Here is an 11,081-nt window from a genome sequence, read left to right as displayed (position 1 = left end):
TCAGATGGACCAAATAGGCTCTAGACGTTCTTGTATAACAGCAAATGCTATTCTCCATCAAAAATCTCTCCTTGGGTCTCCTTCTTCCTCTCTTTTCTACCATTACTATCAAAATGTCTACATGCCTCTTTAATTGTAACTGTTTCTCGATTCACCATCGCCAATTTTGGTTTCAAAATGTCTTAAAACTCCGCTTATTTATACTTCTTATCTTGTTTGTTAAAGCTAATCCTTTAAAAACATTGATTTGCTTCCCTTAATAGATGTTACTGTGTATTAAGTCGAGTACATTGGTGACCAACTTCATATATAAAGAAGACTGAAGGTCATCGAAGGGTGTGTGAAGTTTACGATATCCATGCTCCATCGATTTCAACATCTGAATGCTGGTTTCGACGTTTTAAAAGTGGTGGTATCGACAACAGAGTCAAAGAGCCTACCGCACGGCCAAAAAAAAATTGAAGCCGATGATTAGAAGGCGTTATTCGGTGAAACCATCAATGGGTATTATTCTTCAGCACGACAACGCTCGAACGATATCGATAAAATGGGAAGTACTTCCCCCACACGCCATATTTACCAGACCTTCCTCCTTCTGATTATTACTTATTACAAAATATGAGCCGTGACCTGTCTCAGTAGAGCTTCTCTGCCTATGAAGATACCAAAAAATCGGTCGATTCGTCGATAGATGGTCTGAAAAGATAGACTTTCATTAAAAAGTACATTATACCGATTTTGTACAATAAAATTTCAAATTAGATAAAAGAATGCATGAATACCTTTTATAGTTTTTAAAGAATGTATATTTTTTTTTAACAAATAATACTATAAAGATGGGAAAACATAATTTTTAAGAATATTTCTGTAACAAGACATAGAAACAACGTTTTAAGAAACCTTGCAGAACCGCAACTGAACAATCTCGCCAGCTAATTGGACCAAAATTAAATAAATCACGGAAAATAAACCGGTAACAGTCCGTTAGTTTCAGCGTTACACCCGCTCGAAGCCCGAAAACCGAGCTGGATTCAATAAAATCGCAAAAATCCCCATAGTTTCCGGATCGGTAGGCTCACGTTCCTCTCCCGCCCCTCCGCCCCACCCACCTCTTATTATTCCAAATCCGTCAACCGAAGGAAAACGAAGAAATTTATCCGTGCCGCTGTTCCTTGTTAGGCTCTCGATTTCCAAGCTGCGAATAAATTAATTTCCACCGCTAAAAAAATACATTTCTTTTAACAAATAGATGGGATTTGGCGCGGGGGACGTCCGGGAGACGAGGTGGAGGCGGCGGAGGACTCGCCGCGAAGGTGGGCGATATCTCAAATTGATTAAAATCCATTTGTTTGAAAAAAAATCCCCCAGACCGGGCAAAAAATGTACCTATTCGTTGGCGGAATAATTGGGCGATTTTTCTGGCTCTAAAGTTTTCGTCGATGCCGTTTTGTTTCGGCGTCTTATTAGGTCGAAGATGGCTATGGAATGTTCGGCGATATCCATCGAATCTCCTGCTGTTACGTGATGGAGGATCATTGATAGTGAGCTCTATTTTGCTCTGCCTGAATTGAATTAAAAAGTTACTACTAGTCTACAAATATTAGATTATCTGAATGGTGGACGAGAGAGATGGGTTTGCAAGTGAGAAGTCTTGAATTTTTCCTTGAATAAAACAACTTTTAAAGTAAATTAATAGATTCCTTGGTTAAAACACTTTGCTCATAGAGAGAAAAACCTAATACCAACCAGTTTAGGTTTATTAACGAGGATTCAACAATTGACCAGATCCACGTAATAACATATGTTATTGAAAAAGCTTACGAATGTAAAAAACTATGCTCAGCTAAATTATTAGATTTAGTACAAGCCTTCGATAAGGTTTGGCATGAAGGCCTTGTTCATAAACTACAGAAAATGTTACTAAAACAACACACCGAACTACTAAAATCGTACATTACAGCTAGAACGTTTAGAGTTAAACAAGAAGAAGCTTACTCTACAGTAAAAGAAGCTAAAGCAGGTGTACCACAAAGAAGTGTACTGGGGCTAATGCTTTATCTACTCTACACTTGTGATATACCATAAATGGAGAATATTACGATGGCTAAATTTGCTGATGATTCTGTGATTATAGCTGTCGGAAACAATAGTGAAGAAACCACACGAAAATTACAACAAAGTGACAATATAAATAATTGGACACAAGCTTGGAAAATAAGAATTAACAAAAGTAAATCTGTACATGTGCAGTTCATCTATAAACAGACCGTACAAGCACCAATAACATTAAATAATACTATCATTCCATATAGCAACAACGCTAAATATCTCGGAATGAATCTTGATGCAAAACTTCGCTGGAAGGAACATATAAAGAAAAAAAGAAAAGAACTGGAATTGAAATATAGGAAAATGTACTGGCTAATTGGAAGAAAATCGCAATTATCAGTACATAATAAATTGCTATTATATAAGCAAATACTGAAACCAATATGGACATAAGGAGTTCAATTATGGGGATGTTCTGCAAAGAGTAACATAAACAAAATACAGATATTGCAGAACCAGGACCAGAAAGTCCTGAAAGGTATTGTGGGCACACCCAAATAGTATAGAACTGATTACCACACAGTCAGTCAAGAAATCAAGAGAATTGCAAGGGGGCATGAGGAAAGACTCCATTCTCATGAGAATATTGAAGTATTCCAGCTTTTGGATACCACCAGAACAGGACACAGACTCAAAAGAATCAAACCATCTGATTTTGTGTAGTGTTGTGTAGTGAGGTGCATATAATAAAAATACAGCAGTGACATGTATAAACAGTATTTCACCAGAGACTGAGATAGGGCCGATGAGTCCTCCTTGTTGTATACCGAAATTTAGGTCATCATAAAGACACATTTCCGTCTTACCTATCGTTTCCGACTAACCTACAATTTGTCAAAATCAATTTGTCAATTTGTTAAAACATAATAATTAAATAATAAAAAAAGCAAAACCCTTTGCCATTCTATAACTCATATTCTTTAAACGACCAAAATAATTAATCCATTTGTATGTGTACGACATTGTATTTTGTTCGTTAATGTGTTAATCTCTTAATATAAGCAGTTCGCGAACGACTAAAACTTTATTCCTGCGAAGAACTGGAATAATTAACTGGCATCGTTTAATGAAAGTTCAGCAGGTGAACTCTTCTTAAACATGGCTCGGCGTTAAGCAGCGCGAAGTTAGCTTGGCGCTTATCCGAAAATATGTGAGGGAATGTGGTTTGAATAATTACCGGGACAGGAAGCAACGTCTTGGTGTCGGTGATACGGTTTCGAATGGGATTTTGTCGAAACCGTTTGGGATCAAACACTTTTCTTATTATATATGATGGCTTGTGATAATTTTAAATGAATAATTAATGAGTCTAAACGGGGAAAGGTCACACGATTTATTTCTCGGTTATCATTTGACGTTTTCCTTTAAAATACTAGGTTGGGGAAACTAATTTCGGCGCTTCTTCATTTTTTTTGGCGTTCTCTCTCTTGTTGTCCAAAATTTCATCTTCAATATTTTTGAATGAGGCTGAAGTTTTTGAAGGTTTAACGTATTACATTAAAATGTTTCTTCCTGACTAATATTCAAACATCTTAGAGTCACATATAACAGGTCAATTGAAAAGTAGGCCCGACACATAGATGGCGCTATTAGAATTAAATCCATATGTGTTTTTTTAGTTAGCCCTAACCTTCAAAAGATGCGTGCATAAATTTGACAGCTGTCGGATCATTAGTTTGTGAATTATAGCATTTTAAGTGAAACAACTTTTGTTACTGTGAAAAAATGGATAAAAAGAAAATTCGCGTGCGATAAAATCAACTATCAAGGAATGGTAAGCTAAGTTTAGACGTGGTGACATAAGCACCGAAGATGGTGAGCGCAGTGGACGCCCAAAAGAGGTTGTTACCGACGAAAACCTTTAAAAAATCCACAAAATGATTTCGAATGACCGTAAATTGCTACTGAATGAAATATCATTCACGAATATTTGGGTATGAGAAAGCTCTGTGCAAAGTGGGTGCGGCGTGAGCTCACTTTTGAACAAAAACAACAAGTTGATGATTCGGAGCAGTGTTTGAAATGATCAAGCGTAATAAACCCGAGTTTTTGCGTCGATATGTGACAATGGATGAAACATGGCTCCACTATTACATTCCGACATCCGACAGTCATCGGAGTGGACTGCACATGATGAACACGCTGCAAAGCATGGGGAAACGCAACAGTCAGCTGGCAAAGTTATGGCTTCTGTATTTTGGGGACATACGCATGGAATAATTTTCATTGATACCTTGAAAACGGAAGGATCAACAACAGCGACTATTACATGGCATTATTGGACCGTTTGAAGGACGAAATCGCCGAAAAACGGCCGCATTTGAAGATAAAGAAAGTGCTGCATCACCAAGACAATGCACCGTGTCACAAGTCAGTGAAAACGATGGCAAAAATCCATGAATTGGGCTTCGAATTGCTTCCTCATCCACCGTATTCTCCAGACCTGGCCCCCAGCGCCTGTTTCTTGTTCTCAGATTTCAAAAGAATGCTCCCTGGGAAGAAATTTTCGTCGAATGAGGAGGTGATCGCCGAAATTGAGGCCTATTTTGAAGCAAAAGACAAAGACAAGAAAAGTTGGAGGGTCGCTATAATCAGTGTATCACCCTTTAAGGGGATTATGTTGAATTAAAAAAATTAATTTTGCCAAAAAAATATATTTTATTACGGTATGCCGGGGACTTTTCAATTGACGTGTTATCTTTAATTATTTTTAAATATCGAAAAATATCAGTTGAAAAACATCGATAAATTGATCAAAAAAAGATCAGCCAAAAATACCCATATACCGATATCATATATGAATGATGTCTTGGTTCATCTGATCACGTTTCAGACAAAAAATCAAGGAACTGTACTGGTTAGTTGGAAGATACTCTCAACATGACCTAAAATGAAGAGATTGGTTTATCAGTCAATTATAAAGCCTCATAGGGGCTTATAGGGTGCAAATATGGGGGATAAACTAAAAAATTAAACCAACTAGTGATCTCATGCTGCCAAAACAAAGGTTTTGGATAATTAGCAGTGCTTAACGCTACGTAACTGACGAAGAACGCAATATAGCTAATTGACAATGCGCAAGGAATCAGAAAATTAAAGCAAACCAAACTACAAGAACTTGTCTAGGATATAAGTGTTACTATTAACTACAATTCTTCTACAATATCTAAGAATTTCTTGTTTGGTCTAAACTTTATTAACAAGATTCTTTAATGTCTACAGTTCATTTAGAGTTCAATTACATTTTTAATATCATTTTAAATATAATTATTATACCAAAAATGTAATCACTCATAAGTACCTTAAAACAATTAAATATCAATAAAACCAATTTGTTTCGTTACTAATGAACATTTTAATCTAACCTTCAGCAAGACTTCCGTTCTAATACCGATAATATCGCATATTTTCTACGGTACGTCCTCAATTATAAACAACAATCGGGATTATCATAATTGACGTTTAGGATGTCTTCATAATTGGTCTTCAATGCCAAGGATCAAGTACTTTTTCGTACACCTGCTGATACGTGTAGATGTTTTAAAATGGTCTTTTCAACGATGGGGATTAAGTGGGATCTCGCCTCTCGGTATTTGGTCGTGGATTAAGATAAATATATTGACGTGAACGGAGACATGCCTTCGACTTGTTAGCCGATTCACTATGATCTTGCTAGGTGTGTTCCTGACGTTGCTCTCGTTCAGCAAAGGTAAGAAACTAATTAATTTGTATGTGACTTTTTTATTTCATTGAATGTTTTCTCTGACTCTTATTTTATTAACATTTTGTCGGATTCTTAGGGTATGTAACTTGATTCTTATAAGTTTATCAACATATTTACTTCATACAATGCTTGGATTTATTTTGATCAGCGACATCTATAAATGGAAATGGGAATTAAAAATGCAAACAACTGTTTAACGACTATTAGGTTTTTTTTGCATATACTCCGATGATTTTTCATTTTAAGTATATATTAATCTTTAATTTAATAAGAAAATACTTTATTAATCTTTAGTTAATTAAGTCCTATGGCGATAGAATGATGTTGGTTTGGCAGCCATTCAGTTATGGGATTATTTTGGCACTTTTCCAGCTTTTCGGGAACATGCGAAAGCCCAACCATGCTATATTGATATGAATAACTGGTGATTGGAAGACCGTTACTTGCTATTGATGGTCTTTTTTTGTAACAATACCTGCTGTAATAGCTTGATTCGATTTATATTACGAGTAGCTCGAAATATATTACGCCTTGTTGATCATACCATACGCATAACAAGATTTTGTGGTTATGAATATTCCGCATCGGTTCGATGTGGATGGTTCTTCCGGAGTAACCTATGGTCTTCTGGATGGTCACAGTAGATCTACTTCTAATTGCCGGTCATAATAGGCAACAGAAAACTCTTCTTTCTTGCCTATTGAAATCGAAATGTCATCTTCAGGCAATTCGTGTGGTAACCATTTTCACTCCTTTCGGTCCATTACAATCTCATGTCCAATGCCATTGCAGACGTCTGGAAAAAGTTGACTCAACGATTGTTAATCTTTATGAGAGTTTGAGCTGGATTTTCGTCTAATAAGTCTTGCAATTCATTGTCTTCGAACCTTTTTGGTTCTCCAGACTGTTCTTTGTAACTAATATCATAATCTACGCTTAGTGAATTATTGAAACCAAAACCGAACAATTGATATATGGCGGAGCAGCTTCACCATAAATTTCTAAAAGTGATGGTTGGCCTTTGGAAGGCAGATTAGGAGAAATTTGTATTTTACGTAGATAAATGCCATAACCAACGAATTTAACAGGTACATTTTAATGTATATCGCTCGTAAATATATATAAAAGCACCTAAAGTTTTTAGTTTCTAAAAAATTATAGCCATAAATGCCTTTAGCAATAATATCTGATATTTTTAGGGCGTGAGATTGACAGATGTCCCGTCCAGCTATACGAAAATGTCGCTCCAAAGTTTGGAGGTACAATAACCGGGGGAGTCCCAACGGATATAGCGAATCATCCTTACCACGCTAGTATTCTGCAATTCGAGAGCGTATACTGCGCCGGCACCATCTTATCCAAGAAAATCGTCTTGACAGCGGGACATTGTGTATATCCTTGGCAACGCTTGAGCATCGAACACTACAGCATCAAAGTTGGTGTTAGCGACTTGAACGAAGACGGTCAAACCGTGGGCATTCTGCATTATGAAATTCACGAAAAATTCCGACCGGGAGAGAGCTTCGACTACGACATAGCTTTGGTGTTGGTTCAGGAACCTTTCACGCATCCTCTAGCGGCACCAGCACGGCTTCCCAGCGCTAAAACTGTATACCAAGCCGAACAGAACCTAAAGGTAACTGGTTTTAGGAAAATGAGTTTGTCGCAGTCCACCAGTTCAGTTCTTCATGTCCTCAATGCCACCATCGTTGATACTTCAACATGTGCCGCCAAGTATAGATCCATGGGACAAGTAATCACTGCCAATCTGTTGTGCGGTGAGGAGGAAAGAACCACTGATGTTTCCTGTCAGGGTTTGACAGGTGGTCCTGCTGTCATCAACGACGAACTGGCTGGTGTTGTCCTCTTCGGTACAGGATGTGCGGAAGTGGGGTACCCAGGGTTATATCTCAATATTCCACCGTTTGTTGATTGGATTCGAACCCACGCAGACCTGGATGATATTTAAAATGACCTCCCGAGCAAAACTAATCTGGATATTACGGGATGATTATCTGTGATAAGTGTTTTTTGAAATTATATTTATAAGTTGAATAAAGAACGACAATATCTTGCCTTTTATTCTTTGGTTTGAATTCTGATCAGCGATATCTATCGGTGAAAATTCAAGGTATCAATGAAAACAACCGATACATTTCCTAGTTTTGACAGTTCTCTACATAAAAAAAAACAATTTTTTATTTAGTATTATTGAGTTTCTCTATGTATACAGTACCTAGTCACGGAACGGTCAAAATTTTAATTTCGAATAAATTGAAATTATTCCTTTCCAAAATTAATTATTCCCAAATTTAATTTTGATATGTTTAATTTCAAAATTTTTCTGAATATGTAGTATCTTGTTTCTTTTTCTTATTATGTCTATAGATATTTTCTTTAAAGAGTCTTTCACCTTGTAAAGTTCAATTGAACGTATGTATTGTTTATATTATTAGTTTTATTTCAAATAACCAAAAAAGAGAAAAATAGCTAAAAAATACTATGCATTTTACATTAGTTATTTATTTACCACAGTCTTGAAATAGTCTGTACACTTCTACAGCATCTGAAATTTGAAGTCACTTTTCCATTTTATAGTAACCTCTTTGGGTCAGCCCTTTTTCAGAATATGGGACAGTTGATCAGAAGTTAGTAACTTTGTTGATTATTGTTATGAATATTGCGGTAAAAACTTTGTTTAAAGATCTATTCGCATTTTTAATAGTGTCCAAACTTTTAAACGGTAGACGATAAATTTTAAAGCTATATATATAACTAGCGACCCGCCCCGGCTTCGCACGGGTGCAATGCTGATACTAAATTAAATAGACTACAGAAAAAATATGAACGTTGTATATAAAAACATAGCGGCCCGCTCCGACTTTGCACGGGCATAAAATATATATGCCTATGTCACTCAATGAAAACATGATTAAAATCGATCCAGTATTTTTGGTTCATTCATTACTGCCCTTGGCCTGCACGCATTAAATTTGGAGTAAAACAATTTCTCTTCCCCTGTACTTACTATGAAGATTTCCTGCTATCTTTGGAATATCTAAATTCATACAATTTTTATTACATTACACATTTTTAAACGCAAATTTTAAATTTGTAATATCTCCGAAAATATTTGTTTAATTTACATGCTGTAAGGAACCATATTGATCTATATTAATTGCACACTGTATTTAAGGTACTTAATTCGATAAGGATTAATGCCGTATTGCTTAAAATAGCTTCGTAAATAAGCCATTTTCTCACGTAAAAAGTAAACAATAAAAATGGTTAATGTGGGTTATCCCTAAAAGATAAACATATACCATCGCGGACTTTTTTGTAGACCTTTTTATGGTGTACAATACTGTAGTACATTAATTTGATCTAACTCGTAGGGTTAGGCAGCGTTTTTGCTAATTGCTAAATAAGCCTAAAAAAATAGGTTAATTTACGACATCACGTTAGAAACCTCTAAAATTAGCAATGTTGCCTTAGTATATTATGCATGTATTATACATATAAACCTTCCTCTTGAATCACTCTATCTATTGAAAAAAACCGCATCAAAATCCGTTGCGTAGTTTTAAAGATTTAAGCGCACATAGGGATATAGGGACAGAAAAGGCGACTTTGTTTTATACTATGTAGTGATGAAAAAATGAAATTGCTTTACTCTCAATACAATATAATTCCACGACAGCCGATGCAATAGCAATAAAGTACATCGCTGTGAATTTTCCACGACTGGTCTGGCTTCTGTTCATCCGCTACCTGTTCCTGACACCATCTCTCTCTTCGATCTTGCGTTTTAATGAATTCTGACACGTTGACAGACCTTTACATACCGATTAAAAGGGTCCCCTTTGTCCGCTGGCTGGGATGTTGTGGGTTTTCGTTGGTGCGGTGGCCGTCACTCAGTCACGATCCACGTCGAAAGATCGGCGGGGTCACCCGATACCGACCCTTTCACGCTGCACACAAGTGGTCGAAGGAAACAAAGCGCCGTTCAGTGATTGTTCTCCGGTTTTGACCGGACACACTTAATTTGTGTGCGAATTATTGACGTGTATCTCGGGAATAAGGTGAACGCTACTGTGCTTCTGTCAATTGTCGAGATGGTCGACAAGAATATTGACGGATGGGTCTCAGTGGTCAGGAACTGTTGTGTGTTTGAATAGAAAGGAAGAATGGAAATGGGACATAATGAAATAAAGCATTTGTATTTAATTTTTGTTGTATTGTGTCGGAGATATGAATTAGTTGTCAGACATTTTCTCACTGATCCTAAATTTAGTTGGTTGGGACCAAATAGTTTTATTCATATGGACATCATGTTAGACAAAAATCAAATAACTGTAGTGGTTAGTCGGAAGATGATCCATCTTGATATAGAATCAAAGAAATTTGTCAATTATAAAGCTTATTTGGACTTACGACTGAAGAATACTGAAGAACTAATTGAGAAAAAAAATATAAACGTAACTTTGTTGCAAAAACCGAAGCAATATTATCGTCATATCTTAAAAACACAAAAATAATTGTAATAAAAATTAGAAATTCAAATTAGCTGAAAAGTACGTATTTTATGAGTAATGCGGTAAAAAAGAGTAGAAATTGTTTATTTTTCAAATAAAGCGCATTATTTTTGAGATATGAGCAAAAGTTGACTTTAATTTTTTTTTGCAAAAACACAATTTATATATAATTTCGAAACTCTTGAACTTATATCAGAACTTATGCTACCATCCTTTGAAGCAGACGATTTTACATAAGTAATGATGTTTTTATCGAAATATCTTGGTTGAGACTAGTGTTAAAACGAAAAATCTAAAAATGGCTAAAAATCGCGATTTTTCCTGAGTATATATATGGAAAAATGATCAAAAAAATTTAGGTCACTAAATGGACTGAAAGTTTCACATTTTATGAAAATCGTGGTGAGAAAATCGAAGAAATGGTTATTTTTTACTTAGAGTGAATAGTTTTAGAGTTATAAGTAAAAGTTGATTTTTAAGATTTTTCAAAGGAAAACATATTTTACTTAATTTTCTTAAAACTTGAAAATATTTTCAAAAGGTAATATTACTATACTATTTACCATCAATCTTTACATAAGTAGGGATATTTTTATGAATATATCTTTATGTCAAACAGAATTATAATAAAATAATCTTAAAGAACATACACAAAATGATATATAAATAATAAGGCATATTCGTCATTATTTTCAAAACCTTTAAATTTATAA

General features: G+C 35.5%; 1 protein-coding gene across 1 annotated transcript; it reads left to right on the top strand.

Moving 5' to 3' along the window:
* Positions 1 to 5,661: 5,661 nt before the first annotated feature.
* Positions 5,662 to 7,915, top strand: LOC143201331 (trypsin-2-like). The gene is made up of 2 exons (XM_076412328.1): positions 5,662 to 5,818; positions 7,033 to 7,915. Exons 1-2 carry the CDS (start codon positions 5,773 to 5,775, stop codon positions 7,800 to 7,802), a joined length of 816 nt encoding a protein of 271 aa, XP_076268443.1. The 5' UTR covers positions 5,662 to 5,772; the 3' UTR covers positions 7,803 to 7,915.
* Positions 7,916 to 11,081: the final 3,166 nt, after the last annotated feature.

Source organism: Rhynchophorus ferrugineus, unplaced genomic scaffold (genome assembly GCF_030347505.1).
Source record: "Rhynchophorus ferrugineus isolate W39M unplaced genomic scaffold, kcgeb_rfMv2 rfM8, whole genome shotgun sequence".
Classification (NCBI taxonomy): Eukaryota; Metazoa; Arthropoda; class Insecta; order Coleoptera; family Curculionidae; genus Rhynchophorus; species Rhynchophorus ferrugineus.
Note: the sequence above shows the minus strand (reverse complement) of the source record. Positions and strands in the feature narration are given on the sequence as shown.